General features: G+C 34.4%; 1 protein-coding gene across 2 annotated transcripts in view; it reads right to left on the bottom strand.

The window, feature by feature from the left end:
• The window catches only part of LOC110840831 (DNA (cytosine-5)-methyltransferase 1-like), a 33,297-nt gene that overhangs the window by 14,443 nt on the left and 224 nt on the right, over nt 1–18,630 (bottom strand). The window contains exons 1-16 of one of the 2 annotated variants that reach the window (XM_087354133.1): nt 18,487–18,605; nt 17,979–18,135; nt 16,309–16,672; nt 15,270–15,531; nt 14,209–14,436; nt 13,569–13,687; nt 12,681–12,925; nt 11,066–11,247; nt 9,983–10,127; nt 8,468–8,598; nt 7,226–7,420; nt 6,758–6,907; nt 4,582–4,794; nt 2,311–2,382; nt 1,751–1,844; nt 653–790 (exon numbers count right to left, since the gene is read on the bottom strand). In XM_087354133.1, the coding sequence (XP_087210259.1) occupies nt 653–790; nt 1,751–1,844; nt 2,311–2,382; nt 4,582–4,794; nt 6,758–6,907; nt 7,226–7,420; nt 8,468–8,598; nt 9,983–10,127; nt 11,066–11,247; nt 12,681–12,925; nt 13,569–13,687; nt 14,209–14,436; nt 15,270–15,531; nt 16,309–16,654 (2,520 nt within the window). In that variant the 5' untranslated portion in view covers nt 16,655–16,672; nt 17,979–18,135; nt 18,487–18,605. Of the gene's footprint in view, nt 1–652; nt 791–1,750; nt 1,845–2,310; nt 2,383–4,581; nt 4,795–6,757; nt 6,908–7,225; nt 7,421–8,467; nt 8,599–9,982; nt 10,128–11,065; nt 11,248–12,680; nt 12,926–13,568; nt 13,688–14,208; nt 14,437–15,269; nt 15,532–16,308; nt 16,673–17,978; nt 18,136–18,486; nt 18,606–18,630 lie in introns of those variants that run through there. The other variant, XM_087354132.1, reaches the window with a different exon arrangement.

Below are 18,630 nucleotides of genomic sequence, written 5' to 3'. Positions count from 1 at the left end.
TCTGTATGAAATGTAAGGTTCTCACAGTAGTGAAGTTCAGATTATGGTCTTCTGGACTGACACCATGTAATCCTGTAGGTGGTTAACAGGGTACCTTGGAGAGAGAAGGTTAATTCAAAATGCTGATGAACACCTACAAGACTACAGTGTCACAACCCAGAAGACCACAGTATGACACCCCATTATATTATGGTCTCTTAGAGCAAGGAACCAAATTTCACATCCCTTTAAAACAAGTAGAATTAATGTTTTGTATATTTCTATTGAGAATATATTATCATGACAAACATACAAGTTTATAAATCTTTGCTTAATAAAAGAAGTTTCTTTCCTTTATATGAATGTTCCTGATATTAGAAGGCCATCTGAGTTTTATTTTATTTCCACTTTTGTTAACATCCCACCACACACACAGAGAGTGTGTGTGTGTGTGTGTGTGTGTGTACATGCATTCCACAATCAGTGCGGATGACAAAAACTGCAAATGTTATAATAGCTATTATGCCAGAGACTTACTCATCCTGGTAACATATTTTTGTCACATTTTAAGAATGGTGAGAATACAGAATCTTTCACACTTCTCTTGAGCAGACAGAATGTTCGAGTACTACCTGCAGATCTGCAAAACAATGGCTTATAGAACTATACAGACCTTCTCATCTTTGCTTTTATCTTTTTTGGTTACAGCAGCAGTGCCTGAAGTCTTGAACTTGAATGATCCAGGTTGTAAGAACACTGATGTTCCAACACGGTACTCTTCACCCCTCAGCCGTACAACACCAAACAGCACCTAAATATGTAAGACAAGAAATTGCAACAAAAGACATATTTAATCCAAGTAATCTATGATGATCAAGTGCCATAAACACATTCAATGATTAGTTATAATTTAATGAGTAATTTTTTGTAGTGAAAGTATTACATAAACAAACAAAACTAATGGAATTTTAAACAGTGTATGATATACTGTGTTTAAAAAATGCTACTATAAATGTGGATTTCACAATTTTTGCTTGTTATCAAGTAACAGGATTAAACTCCTCACTGATGCCCTTATACCAAGTTTTGCAATGTATTAAAAAATAAACAGAATTGTAACATAATTTCTACATTACTATGAATTACAAAAACTGCACTGAAGCTTTAGGATGTATGGTATTCATGTTAACAAAAACTAGTACACAACACAAATCATGCAGCAGTTGACTATGATTTTTTAAATTAACACCATCTGTTGACAAACCAGTAGATTAAAATGTAACCAAAAGATAAACAACATGCTCCTTTAATTATGTAAACCCTACAGGAATGGGAAAGAAATGTGAAAAGATGGTAATTTATTATTAATGGCAAAATCATTTATGTTGCTTTCTAATATAACAATAATGGCTTAAATCATGTATTTATTTAAATCTACATTTATTCATAAATTTTGATGATGTACTATTAATGATGCTGTATCAACTTCTAAGGTCATTATTTTTTTAGAATGCACATTCTACTTTTTATATACAATACATGCCTATTCAATCTAAAAAGATGTAAACATTTTTGACTCTTAGAGCAGCAGGTGTGCAAAGTACAAATATCAGAACAAAGGCAAATGATGTGAATTGCGGCTTTACATATCTCACAGAAATTCTTCTGACATGCAGGGAAATGTGAAAGCTTTCATATACAGCCCTCGATGATGAACAGTAGTTAATGCCACAAATGAATGAACTACAAAAACCATTTAATGGACTATTACCTCATGATTCTCATTTGTAACTCCCAACTTTTCATAAATCTTTGGCCTCCGATATTGCTGCTGAAGACATGACCTCTCACATGATGCACAGAACCTGGATGATGGGAGTGAACAGAACAAATAAACCCATTAGTAAAGACAAAGGACCCATTATACCAAAGGAATCCTAATAAAGAGTTCCAAAATTTTAGGATTTATCTAATTTTTATTATGTGATTTGGTAGAGCGATGAGGTTGAGAGTATTGGATATGCAAGGAAACAGTGAGAAGGTAGCAAATCTATTGCATACATTCATTAAACAAGATGCAACACACAAAGGACAAAAACACAAATTCATTTTTACAAGATGACAAAAACCTCTGAAGTGGGTATGACAGGCTATAAATTCTATCAATGACAAGCATATTCACTGGTTTCACTACTCTTAGTTTTTATTATTTCCTCTTCCACAGTCAAAGAAAAACAGTGAATTCATATCAAATGTACAAGAATAATACTGTATTCAAGACAAATTCAGACTATATATCTAAAAACAATAATTTTTATAAGCAATACAAACCTGTATCTGAGCTCTTCGAGACAAGGCGGGTCAGCAGCCAAGTCCTCAAACCGGGCATGTATCCAGTCATATCTGAACAATGAATGTTAAAACCTTTATCAGAAGAGTCACTTTTCAGTCACTACAGCAAGCTGCAAGTCTAATTTAAAACTTCAATAAATGTCACTTAGGGCTACATGTGGTGCCCCATGTTAACGAATGATAGTGCAAATATATGTATATTAAGCACGTAACAGACACACATATTCCAATAAAATGGGTGTTTGATTCATGAAAGCACAAATTACATTAAGTGTAATAACATGTACTGAACCTTATAATCACAAACTAATAACAAAATGTGTATAAAAGCAAAATATCATGAAAAACAAAACAAAGTCAGATACTAACCAAATCCTACATATTTTTAGTACAAAACAGCAGTATTCTACCCTTCCCCTTCCTGAATTTCTGAACAATTACAGTACTTTACTAATACAGCAAACTGAAGAGTTTTAATAGTGTACTCAAAGCAGTACTAGCTTTCCAAATATGTCTGTTGAAATTTTGCATGCTGCTTTGATCTTAATATTTATTAATTGTTATAAAAAGCTATATTTCAAAGCTATAAATAATTTTCCTTGTATTTAATTAATATATGTAACACTGAGGAAATGTGTACAGTGTATCCGTAAAATAATGGTGGGGTAACAAACAGTCATAGTTTTGGAACAAAGCATCATAGAGACATGAAATAAACGTCAAAATAAAGAGAAACTCTCCAATTTTTCGATACGTAAACAGGTTCTAGCGCAAGCGCATGTACACTGTGTTACAAGGTCAATAGCCGCGTGAAGCTTGTTAGTCACCATGATTACGGTGCAAAGGAAGGTTCAATGTGTTTTGTAGCTTGCTAAGTTTGAGTCAGTTACACTTGTTAGGCGTGAATACCGTCATGTGTTTAATGAAGAACCACCATTGGGACAAATAACTCAGAGAAACGGGCAGCCTACTGAAGCAGTCACGTCCAGGACGACCATCAGTGTCCGACGACACCATTAAAGCGTAGCCCGAAGAAATCAGTGCGGAAGTGTTCTGTAGAGTTAGGCGTTTCAAAAACAACTGTTCACAACGTTTTAAAGAAACAACTACGCTTTACTGGTTATAAAATTCAGGTGTTACATAAAATTTATCCACAGGACAAAATTAAACGATTTGAATTTGCTACAGACATTCTAGATAGGTTAGATCATGATGGGGAATTTTTAGACAAGTTTATGTTCAGTGATGAGGCTACGTTTCATGTTTCGGGACAAGTCCATTGGCATAATGTTAGAATATGGGGTAATGAACCTCCATATGTGATTATGGAACATCAACGTGATAGCCCGAAAGTTAATGTGTGGTGCGCAGTTGGTTGAGACAGAGTTATTGACTTCCGGGATATGTTAGAAGGGTATGCATTGCCCAAAATACCGGAGAATTTCATTCTCCAGTTAGACGGAGCTCCTCCATATTTCGCCACATTCGTGTGGGATTACCTAAACCAAACATTTCCTCAGCGATGGGTCAGACGAGGAGGGTGGATAGCCTGGCCTCCATGCTCTCCAGATCTTACCCCTATGGATTTTTATTTGTGGGGTTATGTGAAGCAACAAGTGTTCTCTGTCCAAATAACAAATTTGGACCATTTGAAAGAACGGATCACTGAAGCTGTTTCATCTATCACACCGGATGTTCTCGGTCGTGTATGGCAAGAGCTTCAATATTGTCTTGATGTCTGCAGGGCAACTAAAGGAGCGCATATCGAAATCTACTGAACAGGTAAGATTCTTGGAGAATTTCTCTGTATTTCACGTTTATTTCATGTCTCTATCATTCTTTGTTCTAAAACTATGACTGTTTGTTACCCCACCATTATTTTACGGACACACTGTATGTAAAAGTTGTAGATCTTAATGAGATCTAAATTTTGTGTAGTGTACCAATTTTTTGTATGATACCACCACTCTTGAGATAAATATCATCCTATCCTAGTTTCAAGTAGAGTAGGGGCTGTATAGGATAAATATGGACCAAAACTGAAATCACCATGCAACCTTTGGCATTGACTCCCACTACCAAGTTTAATGAAATCCATGTACAGTGTCTGAAATAACACAAAGGCAGGTAGACTAACAGTCATGACCTCCATATCATGCAATCATCTTTTGAATTCTGTCTAAAGAATACATGAAAACTGGAAGTGTGAAAAGAAGGCATGCATAGAGAGGTGACATCCAGCTGACTTACTGTTTCTGAGTAAAGAATGTTTTGCCATCGTCTTCAACAGCATGTTCATGTTGCAACTCTACTCCTCCGAGCTCTGCCCAGTTGCTTGGAATGACTTTCTGGCTGACTATTGCCTTTCCTGTGATTGCTGACAGATCAAAGTCCTCACACTGGTCAATCACAAATAACTCAGCTGGATCTGATGTCTCTCCAAGAACTGTGTCAGATCCTCGGCTACACAAATTTAACACCATTCCATATAAGTAATCATACCTAATCTAATAATAATATAAGAAATACCAATGTAACTGGTGGTCGTGCACAATGGCCATACATTTCCTTTACTGTTACAGTTCCCAATAATAAGAATGACTCAGATCCTATGCTGGAAAATAAGAAATACAAAGCCATGTCATGAAGACCTCACAATCTTAGTACCTTACACACCTTTGTTAATACTGTTAAGACAGTGACCACGCACCCTTCTGAGGTGGGAACAACATGCATGTCATTAAAGTAGGATCTTCAAGTTTTGTGTGGCAAAATATCTTCGAAGAGATGATATAAAAACATTACTTATAAATTTTTATTTAGAATACACCACTGGGAAAATCTAAGAAAGTCAAGAGGGTCTGGAACTGAATGGAACGTATCAATTTGTCATTGACGTTCATTTTGTGAGTAAAACATAAATACCATAAAGAAAAACACAGAAACTGTACTGGATGGCAGAAAGAAAAATGGTGTAGATATAAATATAGAGAAAACTAGGTACATGTTCACATCTCATCACAAAAGGCAGGACAAAATTAAAATATTTGGGGAAGGTATTAAAAAATCAAAAACACATTCATGAAGAAAAATAGATTAAATTCAAGGAATACTTGCTATCATTCATTTCAGGAACTGTTATCCTCGTGTCCCTTATTAAAAATCCAAAGACTAAAATATGAAAAACTACAATTTTTACTTGTTGCTTACATGGTTGAAAAACTTGATCTCTCACCATAACAAAAACAATAGTGACCAAGTGTATTTACGAACAGGATGCTGAGGAGAATATTTGGAATGAACAGAGAGGAAGCAACAAGAGGTTGAAAAAATTATATAATATGGAGCTTCAAAATTTGTTCCTTACCAAACAATAGGGTAAAGAATGGGATACAATTCTTAATCTGTGTATGTCATACTGTGTTTGCAACTTTGGTTATGTCCATCCACATTTTCCAAATAACATAAACTGCATATACTAACTAATGTATTACATCCTATTGGTTACAACACTAGCAGCTGTCAAATGTCAATAATTATTTGGAACATGTCAACAAGGAGGCAAAAATGGCTGATAATCATTGGCATCACTTAAAATAAAAACCATATGAGTACATTATATGCAGTAGCAGTAGTAGTTTTATCACTTAGCCACTAGTCATAAAATATTGCACAAAAATATTGTTATTTAACATTATGTGGTTTACACTGGCAGTGAACAAATTATACAAAGCATGAGATTATTCATGAAATGTATATCAAAAGAAAGTATAGTACATAAAAGAAAGATGTTTACAAATAAAACACATGCTGTTCCCTATAATGTTCCACTTTGTGTCCACCACTGGTTGTATATGCAGTACCTAACAGATGGGCAATTAAACCCCGGGGCAGCTATACTGGACACAAAATATCTGCACGCTTTAGCTGTGTCACAGTAAGGGGAAAGGGAAGATGGAAGGGGGGAAGCAAGACACCTTATATGCTTCTCCTCCCTCCCAGTATCTTGCCTGGCTAACCACCAGCACATGTATTTGTAATGGCCAATGAAGCTCAGCAACATCTTGCCACAAGTATACATACATTTTATTTATATTGATCTTAAATAAGTACAATAAAATATGTCAAACTAAGAAAGAAGGAAAAGCTGTTGTTTGACAGCTCAATATTATGTTTAATAAATTGTTATATAAAATTACTTATTAAGATTTTTTGAATGTATGCATCTTACACTTTGACATTACATTGACTTTTAAATAATTTTAAGTACTATTTTTACGACTCTCGAAGAAATATCTTCAAGAGCTTGGAGACTGAAAGCTTTGGAAAGCATGGACTCAAGCTTGGGATAAAAATGTTATTAATAGGGTTGCACACTTCTAAATAAATACACATGTTCAATTTCTGCTATTTCATTAACTCTTACCTGAACCAATGGCCATGTCCACGCTTTGCACCAGTCCCGTCTTCAAACAAGTACATGACTCGGGCAATGAAGAGCGCCCTAGTAGGGTCAAGGGGTTCCACCATAATACAATCACCAGGCTTAATCTCCTCATCATTAACCATGACAGTGCTGGTGAAAAACACATAAATCTTAATTTGCACCAAGGCATGAAAACACTACAGTTGGTATATCTATTTTAGTTCTAGCAGCAGGAACAAACAATTGTTCACTTTTAGTTTTCAATGTGCTTAATGAGACCTACAACATACTGGTAGTTAACCTATGAAACAATCACTGAAAATCAACTGAAAATTATAAAACAATGACAAATACATAGAATTACATAAAAAATATTTTTTATTCAATCATGATCATCATAAAACAATTAACAATCACAATGCCATATATTTAAAAATATAGTTTAAGAACACATTGTTACGAACTTACTTGTAGTATTTACAGCTCCCATCATCCTTAACGAGACTTCCAGTCCATCTGATATCACGCTTCTCACGAATGCGAATACCTTTATGAGTATTAGCAAAGGTAACATCTGATGTTGCATTCTCTGACAATAAACAATAGTCTTCATTATCCTCAGGCTCTGAGTCATCTGCCTCTTGAATGGCCATATTAGGACATCTAACAACACAATCACAAATCTGTCTATGCTCATCTTTCAAAGTTGCACATATCATACATAAACTTGCAAAACAATGATTCAAAGACTCCATTATTCACGCAAACTTTCTGTGAAAACAATGTGCATTTAAGCACCAATGAATAAAAATCTTCTCACAAATTCATTCTGGCTGCTAATTTTCAAGGAGGCACATAAAGCCAGTGAAAACTTAATAGTTGTCTACACCTATTCACACACTGTATTCAATCAAATACAGCATATTGCTAATAAAGTAATCAATAAATTGTTCAAGTGACCTATCTTTAAACTAGTCTTTCTGTTGTGAGTGCATTATTCTGTTTACCCCTAGTGATATGGTGGTGATGATGTAGATGGTGGTACCTGGTATTGCATACATTCACAGAGTTTCAGTTTCATCAGTACTGATGGTTAGGGAAGGCATGTGAAATGTAAGTTTTCAATAAACTATGACAAAGGATATATAAAAGAAGGCTAATATCTTAGCTGATATCCTGAGAAGAACAGATAATAAAATCAAGATTGTAACAGGGAGAATATATATAGGAAGAACCACTACTTGGGACATTATGGGGAAACTATTATAAACAAGAAATATTGTACATTAAGAATGAACACTATAATGAGATTTCACTGTGTGATCCATCTTAAGCACACTATCCCCACTCCAATTAATATGAAAGTAAAATCAAGAAAGTTGTGATATAGCTCAAATGTGGTCATAAAAAATGTGCAAAATTTTTATGAGAAACCTTCTGTAGGCCAAGTCTTAGGATGGTCTTTGGGTTTTTGGAAAACAGGTTATGAGAATGTGAAATAGACTGCACTAGCTGAAGATGATCACATCCAATGATACTTAATTAACCCAATATTCATCTACAACTATGCCTAGAATACATCCCAGCAGCTTTATGATTAAATTTAGATCTATTGTATTCCTTGTGTTAACTAATAAAAGATTTAGAACATAAAATGAAGGAATAATTATCTACATAAGTATACTAATGATTCTGAAGAACATTTGATACCTGCGTTGAACACAACACTGTTTGCTGCGCCCTGTACCACCAAATTTGACCATGTCTTGGCACGACACACAAGTCCCACAATCTGGTAATTGGCACGCTTCACACACACCACATCTGCGACGTCGAGGTCCCTACATGCATCATTGCAGGTAACATAAGTATTAGACATTCAGTCAGATTACTGACCATTCACAAATTAAAAAACATCAATGATATGCTTTATAATTTCATAACAATAACATACCAAATAATTGCTCAATTGTAGCTTGTATTACAAGACCGTATAAATATGCAATGTGTGTATGAGGCATTTCTTTTTTTACATGTTAAATCAACACAAATACGTTATGGTAACCAAGCAGGCTTTATAAATTATGAATGTTATTTTATGAGTATAATTCTTGAAAATTTTTAACTAAGAATGAAAATCACCAAAATGACAGTTCTGTTTAACCTTTAACATGTAGCAATAGGAAATTTAAATCCCTGAACTACATGGTTACAAGTCAGTCTTGTAAGTCCGAGGTTTAATAATACAGCAAAATACTATAGTGAAGCACAGCCAACCGGATACCGCACAAGACATAATGCTGATAAAGGCCAATATCAATGCATGAAATGCTTCAGCACTGGAATCTACCAGTAAATAAATGACCATGTGATCTTGGAAAGATTCCTGTAGTTTCTTCCAAAAGTAAAAAGCATAATGCCAGCTTTAAGGGCTCATAAAATCCTGGCTACTTGTTAAATGATTATTTTTCAAAGAAATTTAATCACATTGTAACTGGTTGCAAAACTGAACTTTAACATTTATATAAAACTAACAACGCAAAGTGCACCATTGCTAGAAGGAACAAATTTTGTGCGAAGGTAAGCAAAACATTAAAGGCAGTTTTATTTTATTATTTTTTATTTAAACAACATGCTTTTCAATGCATTTGGTACAATGGCCCATATGTTTATTCATTCCATCAGAATAAAATGTTTTTCATGAGGTTTCAAGAAATTCTTGCATTATGTTTTTCTATAACTTATGCTCATTTCTGAAGCAATTTCATCCAGTTTTCTCAGTAGCTAATCAATTTCTGCCAAGAATATGCATCATCACAACTTGCCTTGTCTCCTTTGAGTCTTATCACCAATTTAACCTTCCTTCTGACTTACATTCTGTGAATTTTGTTAGTCTTCACATACTCTAACCACAAAAATCAGTTCACAGATAACTGTCCTTCTGTTGTGCATTCTAACCAAGATGGAAACAAGTTAAATGTGTTGCAGTATTATCACCATTAATTAAAATGCCTTTATTAGTTTATATTTCCTGTTGACACTATACAGAGTAATATGTGTTATTAACCTCTAAATTCAGGATAAAATCAAGTGCCATTTTCACAAGATAAAACATGCAGAAAAATATAATTTCATTCCATCGGTTCCTACTGTTTCTGCCGACACTTAAAACTATCTTTCATTGCATTTATTTAGTGAGAATTGTTTTCACTACTCTATGTATACCTTGTTCTCCTTGTCTTGATCCTTGTCAAGCTGTTCAGGAAAGAATGTCTCAAAAACTTCCTTCACAAGTGGAGTTGTTGTAGCTCGGCTCCACTGAGTCCTCCGAATTTTAAAACCTTTCCTTTGTGCTTGGCGCATGGCAACTCTGTATAGTTACAATATATAAATCTGTTATTAAACACGCTAATATAAAATGAGAAATTTTTAAACCAACTTTACTTTTATTAACAGAAAATACACAAATATGCAGCATCACGAGCTAGTTTGATGGAACTCTCTATTTGAAATTGCAAACTCAATTTCAAGTTTAAAGTACTTGTACATGAATTGCAAATACTGTTTGAACTGCTGGGGTACTCTAGTACATAAATGTATAATCTAGTTAGAATATGATTATTTCACAAAGTTATGAACATTTCTGACCATTAAATTTTAGAAGAATGTTCACAAAGAATGAATGGAGACAAATCTTGGACACACTTGTGCATGGTTATTAGTTATCATACAAAAAAGTTACTTCAAACACCTCCTCTGCAAACTGACCATATTTCTTGAAAAAGTCTAAGCATTTCTAGACTTTCTGGGAAAAGATACTGAATTACAAAGGCTCAGAAAAGGTTATCCTCCTGGTCATATGTTACATTTATATTTATATCTCAACTTTAATACTGTGAAATTGGTAACTTTAGGAAAAGAATACAAGATTCCTACAGCTCATCTAACTTTATGGTACATAGTCCTAGGAAGCTGAATGCCACTCTGGTAGTGAAGAAATTTCATGGCTTTTATAGAACTTGGATTGAGTTCATAGGGGCATGCCATTGGACTCTGGTCTCTAAGTCTCCCAAGTTATCTTCCTAAAACTTACTACATTAAATTAATGGTGGCGCAAATCTCTGTACTATGGAAAAAATGGCCAGTTGATTAAATGTCATACATAAAATATAAGCAATTAGTAACAAATGACCAACATTTATTTTGTTATTATAACATAAAGCACAATAAAAACATATTTGTAAAAATTTAAAGTAATAATTCATGTTTCCAGACAAGAAAATTCAAAACTGCACAAAAGTCACTTACCTTTTACCAAAGGTAACACCAGACAGCTTAACAAGAGTTCGCATGCAAGGGGATGTGACCAACAAGTCTTCATTCGATTCTGCTGAATTATCAAAACTTAACACCTGATCACATACAAACTGGGCATGGCGCAACAAATTGTCCTCTGTCAAAGTCAGAAGTCCTTTGGGTGGTACCACAGTCTGGAACATTAACATCAAGTTTTTAGCTGAAAGGTCGAATTGGTGGCTGGAGCGTGCACCAATCACATGTACTGTGCCTTGGTAGGAAGTAAAGGAGGGAGGTGGAGGGGCGAGAAGGTGAGGAAACAATATACCGTGGTGCAAGATGTAGCATTGGTTTCCAGTGAATGGTTACAACACTACGCAAAGAACATGTAAGAATTAGCAACAACGCAGTGTGGCTGCCGATGCTTCTACCACGGGATTTCTTAACAGACTGAGGTCTAGCTACTTATCAGCAGACCTCCTTTGCGCTGACTGGTCACTCACAAAGAGCAGAACTCGACTCAGCCGCAAATTCCGCAGAAAAACATAATAGTGATACAGAGCATATCAGCTTAATAGCAACAAATCTCACTTTTATTTGGAGCATCCAGTTCAAGCATGATTTATCCTAACATACAGAACACAGATCACAACAATTGTTATATTTCATAATTCAGATGCTAGAAAATAAAAAAAAAGTTTTTGTAGATGTGACTATTTTGGAAAACAGATCACTTGTTGGTGGACTTCATATTTTAATATGCAGTTGGCAATGAACATAAAATTATAAAAAAATTCACGTTATAATTTATTTTAGAATGGTCAGATTCACCATGGGGAAAATAATGTATAGAAATAAGCTATGATAAATCCTAACCCATTACTTACATTTCATTCCATCACATTCACTGCAAAACAACTCTCACAGCTGACACAACATTGTTACAAAATCCATGAACTAATCAATACACCAGTGGTTACTACACAAAACCCCTAGGATTTCATTAAGAGATGTCTATGGTTCCACAGAAGATGTCAAAAAAGCAGATAAAGAAGGAAAATAAATGTTTAATTTCTTAGTTGTAAGGTAAGCTTGGAAGAATGAACTAATGAGTGTAGATATGATGTACTATGATTACTTGGCAAAACGTGTGTTGTATTTCACACATCAACACATGATGCTAAAAACAGAGTTTGATAAACTTCTGCAGTGAGAAGATGCCTGAGCTATGGCAAGGTCTTTGAATCAAGTGATGGAGTATAAGAAGGGCAGGACACAAAGTGAACATAGGAGAACTGTGAAATACACAAAAATTTAATCAGAAGAACTGAAGGGAACAGACCACATCAGACACAGACGCAAACAGGGTAATATTAAGATAAATATTGTAAACAGGATGTAAGGATGTGGACTGGATTCATCTGGCTCAGGACAGTATTTAATGGTAGACCCTTGAGGACATAGTAATGAACCTATGAGTTCCATTAAAGGTGGGAAATTTCCTGACCAGTTGGGATGAATTCTGTTTCATGGAATTGGTTGGTTTTATACCCCAATAAAACATTTCTTACTAAAAATGTAGTGCACCAGTAAGAAAGGAACAGTTCATGATGAGAGGCTCTGGTACCTGCAGTTTGTTCAGAAGATCCTCGTATGTTGTGCTGATATCATCTAGCAGAAATTCAATCACAATCTTGCTTATAAAAATTTTCTCATTTACAATCTCCATGAATGGGGCGTAACTTTCACTTGGTTCCATCAAATAATATTCTCCAAAAGCTGTTGAAAACCCCACTAGAGCCCTCTCACCTCCATCAAAACCAGACACCCACCACTCATTAATTGGTCCAATGTCCTTAGTTGGAATTCCACCTATAAACATTTGACACATAACATGAAAAACACCATTTCATGATACATGGTACACATGGCAAAAACAAAATGCCTATAAAAGCCATTCTTCTTTTGTACTTTTTAATTCATATCCATCAATAATATCAACATGGTGAATGTATAAACTTCTTAGGTGGGAGCATATAACATGATTTAATACTAAAAGATCTTTAAAAACATACACAATTTGTTAATGTCATATTTTTATAGAATGAAAACAATCATGCAAGTAAGAAAAATCTGTATTTACCTTTCTCTTTGATGACAGTAACTAATGAACTGCTGGAGGAAATATCAGAAATTAGGTATGAATATCAGAAACATACTGGTATCTGAATTGTGAAGATGGCGTTTGTCTTAACAGAACCTGAATCAAGGCACTTCACACCACATTAGACTTATAAATTCATGAGTTCCATATCATACAATTATTATTTTTTTACAATACCTCCATTCCAGGTAATGTATGCTTCATCACCACAGACATTGTCTAAACTGGGTTATTAGCTCTAAAGTTATTGAGATTTCTCGTAGGTCTACAAAATAGCTGAATTTTACACCCAGCTCTCTCACATTATTTTGTATATCAGCCTTAGTTTTACTTTGTGCCTAATAACCTCACCTTCAGGGTCAGGACTCTCTTCATATATTGCCTTCATGTACCCAGAGAAATACAGCAAGACATTTCGCTCAATAAGACCATTGTCAAAAGGACATAGATGTCCTTCCTTGTCATATATACTGAAAATAAAGAATGATAATTATGACAGTCCAATACCAAGCCATGAATGAAATTTCAACAAACAGAAATCTACCTCAACACTCTTGTGTGAAAAACAACCTTAGATAGTATGTAAGATTTGAGGTCATACTGCATTGCCCTGATGACGGAGGCAGAATGACCTCAGAAACATTGGTAAACATCGACCAGACTACACAGAGAAACCCAGAAGACAGAAATCTTCAACCTTAGATAGCTTTTGTACTAACCTGGCAATACAGCAATAAATACACAACACAGTTAAAGCAAGACTGTTTAAAACATGTAATAAATTACATTCTCCCTTTTGCATTATCTTTCACCTTATTTCCAAAATTATTCTTGAAATGTGAGTCACTCAGACACTCCATACTTTCATACTGCACCTAAGAATCATTTCAACCACTTCAATATTACTTTCCATCTATGTTGAGACATCTCAAGTGGTCTCTTCCCTTCAAGATTTCACATTTCCCAAACACCTTCAATCCATGTCACATACCTAAAATATGTGACTTTACTCTGAGGGCGGTGATCATGTTCATGAATAGTGTACTCATCACCAGTAAAAAGAGACAATTTTGGATCAGTCAATGCCACAAATTCTTCCACTGCTTCAACAGGATGTCCATGGTACAACCTCAAATCAGGGTCATCCAGGATCTGTCGACAGATCTGGCATTTGGATGGTATTCCTTTGGTTGTATTAGGAGTTGACACTGTTTTCTTTCTGCAATAAATGTAATTGCAATATATTAAAGGAAACTATCTTCAAATAACATTAAAGCAATAATTCACCTTCAACAAAAAATATTCAAGAAGTTGCAACATTATATGATACAGATCATATTTCAAAACAGAATTAATGTGCGCAGTAGAAGCTGAACTAAAATCAGAAACAGAAATGTCAACTACAAGTAAAAACATAATTTTTCAGGACAGAAGACTAGATACAACATGTTGAACATGTTTTCTGTGTTTGAAAAACACCGATTACAAAGTTGGGTTGGACACTCAGAAGCACACCACACTTTTAATCTTTCCACAAAAACATAGCAATACCCAGTCTAAACATGTAAACATCAAGTAACTAAGTGAACTTATTTATATATATGGGTAGATTTCTAGCTCAGGACCACATCTGTAAATTTTTAAGTAAAGAATGTGCAATGATGGAGGGGTGAAAAGGGTGTAATAGCATACATGAACTTTTATTAACCACAAATTTCATATGCAACAACTGTGTTGCCAACACAAATCTTCCTCTTTTTTCTGACACCAGTAAAGACTTGCAATCAATAGAAGATTACATAGGAAATTCTTTTTATGAAAGAACTAAATGCACTATATAAATAAATAAAGTGACAACTACCTCAACAAGACATAAAAACTTTTGCAGACTACATATAGCTTGACAGATCAATTGGTAAAGACAGCGTACATTTAATTTGCTATATATATATATATATATATATATATGTGTGTGTGTGTTATATAAACACACACACGTATGTATACACCCTCCCCCCCAAGAAACTACAAAATACAACTGTGAAAACTAACTTTGCAGGAACTGGATCACCATTTTCTAATTTAACTTTCTTCTCAACCTGCATTTCTGTGTCTGTTTCTTCAATTTCCTCCTTGCCATCTGCCTCTTGTGTCACTTTTGATTCTTCCATATTCTTCTCTTCCTTGTGCACACCATCCACAACAACCTGAACTTCATCACTTTTCCTCTTGTTTGATGATTTTGCAAACATGGAGGAGATAGTCATCTGTTTACTACCATTCTGTGCAGCACCCTTCTTAGATCGTAATGAACCTGAATTTCAGAAATAAAAAGCCTTTAGTACTTCCTTAACCAAAAATGACATTAGAGAAGATGTACTAACATGAACAATCAATATGTCAGTTTATACAGGACCACCCAAAAGAAACATATTTTCAGTTGTACTTACATGTTTTGTGTTGCTGTATGTTTAAGTATTTATGTTATGTTGTTAGTAGTCATGGAATATGTTGAAACTAACAATATAAAAAGAGTAAGAAAATAAAAATGTAATGTTTGTTTTGGGCATCAATACATAAGTTCTGATGATAGGTTTTGGTCAGAGTAAGGTATAGACAGCAGGACAGACAAACATAGTGTATGTAACATCAGTAACGGATGGAAGTGACTGGTTGTAGGATTTGAGGTTTTCACAGCGGTGAGTCTGAAGATTGCTGTCTTCTGGGTTACTGTGCCATGTAGTCTGGTAGATTTCCACCGTTTCAGAGGTCAAACTGCCTCCATCATCAGGGCAATGAATGTAACTGATTGTTTCACAATCTGGCAACTTCATTCCTTATGAAAAAAGAAGGCTGATATCCACTGGACTGGAGGCTGGGCAGGACCTACAGCTGGTCTAAATAATGTGGTTAAGAGAAAAGTAGCTAAACCCTAACCATTCAATCCATAGCCATGATTATAGTGACTCTGCTATCATAGCTCACATAATGGTCCTCCCTAGACCCATCCCAATAAATTAATTGCTAACAAGCACACATTCATACACATATTACAAAGGTTATCAGGTATGCAAATGTAATGCATACTAACCTGAGGGTGATATGAAGCTATTTCTAACATTTTGACTACGAGTCTTCCTTGATCCCAGAAGTGTGCATGGCTGGGTATTTGGACCAGTCAATCTAGAGTTCTGAGATCTAGTCAGTATCTGAAGACCTAGTTTTTTCTTCTGTTTCCCTTCTTCCTTCACAACTCTGCCACTGCTAGAACTTCCACTAGCTGTTTCTTCATTCAACAATATGTAATTGTTTTCCAATTCATGCGAACTACTTTCTCCATCACACTTGGCATTCTTACTGGACCTTACATTTCCATCAACAGCTTTTTCTTTTTCTTGCTCAGTTACACAAAATTCAAACTTGAGGCACTTAATCATCTGATTGTAATATTCAGTCTAGTAGGAATAAAAACAAGACATGTCACATTACAAAAATCAAACATGAATAATCACATACCTAAATTGCAAAATTATTACAATAACATTCAAATATGTATTTCAATTATTTTTATGCTGCTGAAGATATGCTCCTCCAAAATGTTCGGATTCAATCTTCACCAAAATTGAGGCTTAAAATATTTTTAATATTAAACCGAAGAAAGCATACTCCCACACCAATGGTGACCACAGAGTTCTTCAAGTTTTATTTGCAAGAGCTCAAAAAGCACCCCCCCCCCCCAAAAAAAAGGAAGACTTTATCACATAAAATTGTTATTATACTGAACTTAATAAATTCTGTCTGAAACAGTAAATTAACTGAGACGATGTTTTACAGATTAACTTTATTGTTTAAGTGAAGTAGCTTCATTGATATGGTTTCATCATACCATTACATTCCTTAAATTGCATCAAAGCATAATAACCCTTCCTGCCATGCAGAATAATATTTTAATATGTAGCATAAAAGTTTAGTTTCCTGTTAATAAATAGTCCACAATGGCAAATACAAACCTCAGTTAGGTTATGTTAAAACACATCCTAATCTAACATTATCAAATTCATGTTTCTAGCATAAATATATAAATTATGTCTACACACCTGAAAAAATATTTAACTTCATTATGGAATTTAACTATTATTATTATTGTTATTTATTTTATTTAGAATTATTAAACTGAATTATATTACTTAGGTATCGTATATAGCCCATTTATTTGTGAAATAAGATTCAATAAATGAATCAAATTATTATTATTATTATTATTATTATTATTATTATTATTACATGGTACATTTATATATTTAGTTTCATTTGTTTGTTTTACTTTTATTATTATTGAAATAAATTAATTACTTATTATATTTTATCCAGTACTCTGGTTTAGTACTTGGCTGTTATTGGCCTTTTTGGCTGTTATCAAGCACTTAAATAAATGAATTGAATTGAATTATTCACTTTGATATGTTCTACATCCTTGGCTTAAGCCTATGAAGGATCTATGGAATGTAAATAAATTCTATTCTATTCTATTAGTGCAACTACAGACATGTTTATGAACATTGTAACTACATCAAAATACTGTTCAAGCCAGAGATGTACATAAATTGGCCATCATATGCCAGTTATTTGTATGAGTAACTGCATAGGTAAATGAAAATTCTAACTTAAAATGTTTAAAAAAGCAGCGGCAAAATCATTGAAGTAAACATAGTTCAGGCACAAATTCTCCTATACAAATGGGACTGGCAAAATAACACCTACTTCTGAAAGTTTGGTAGACTCAAATTTATTCTGAAGACATTGTATTTGCTTTGTCACTGAAGATGGGACATGTGACTCCAAAATTTTCCACTTCTGTCTGCAGTAACCCTCTACTGTGACTTCTCCATTTAACAAACCACTCTCCAGCTTTTCCAGCCTAATGAAAAAAGTAAGCAAATTATATTCAACTTCCATTGGAAAGGCTGTTGTACAAAATACAAGTTAATACACTGAATACACTGATCCATTTTACAATTTGCAATGACCTAACATGTTTTTTTGGTTTAAGGTATTTAATTTATCAAACAGGTGTCATAATCGTGTTTTAAATCTTAGTAATGGACCAATCCTCCAGCCATACCGACAATTTTTAGTTTGACGATAATCTGTAAGGTTGGTGCTAATTACTGAGCAAGAGGCCTGACAAGGACAAATAAGTCATATATCATGCCAGCCGATGCACTTGGACTAGTATCCTAAAAACTAATTACCCTTTCATAAACTGTACCTCTATCCACTGCATTTTCCTGCGTTGTTTCCTAAAGCACAGCAAATTACATTTAGCAACTGCAATCTGCGTATATAAATCAGACTGTCGGTTTAACACGTATTTGCAAAGGAGTATTACCTTACTAACAAACCAAGAATCGCT

Source organism: Zootermopsis nevadensis, unplaced genomic scaffold (genome assembly GCF_977971745.1).
Source record: "Zootermopsis nevadensis isolate Lab colony 2312 unplaced genomic scaffold, Znev_1.0 Znev_ptg000022l, whole genome shotgun sequence".
In the NCBI taxonomy this organism is placed as follows: Eukaryota; Metazoa; Arthropoda; class Insecta; order Blattodea; family Termopsidae; genus Zootermopsis; species Zootermopsis nevadensis.
Note: the sequence above shows the minus strand (reverse complement) of the source record. Positions and strands in the feature narration are given on the sequence as shown.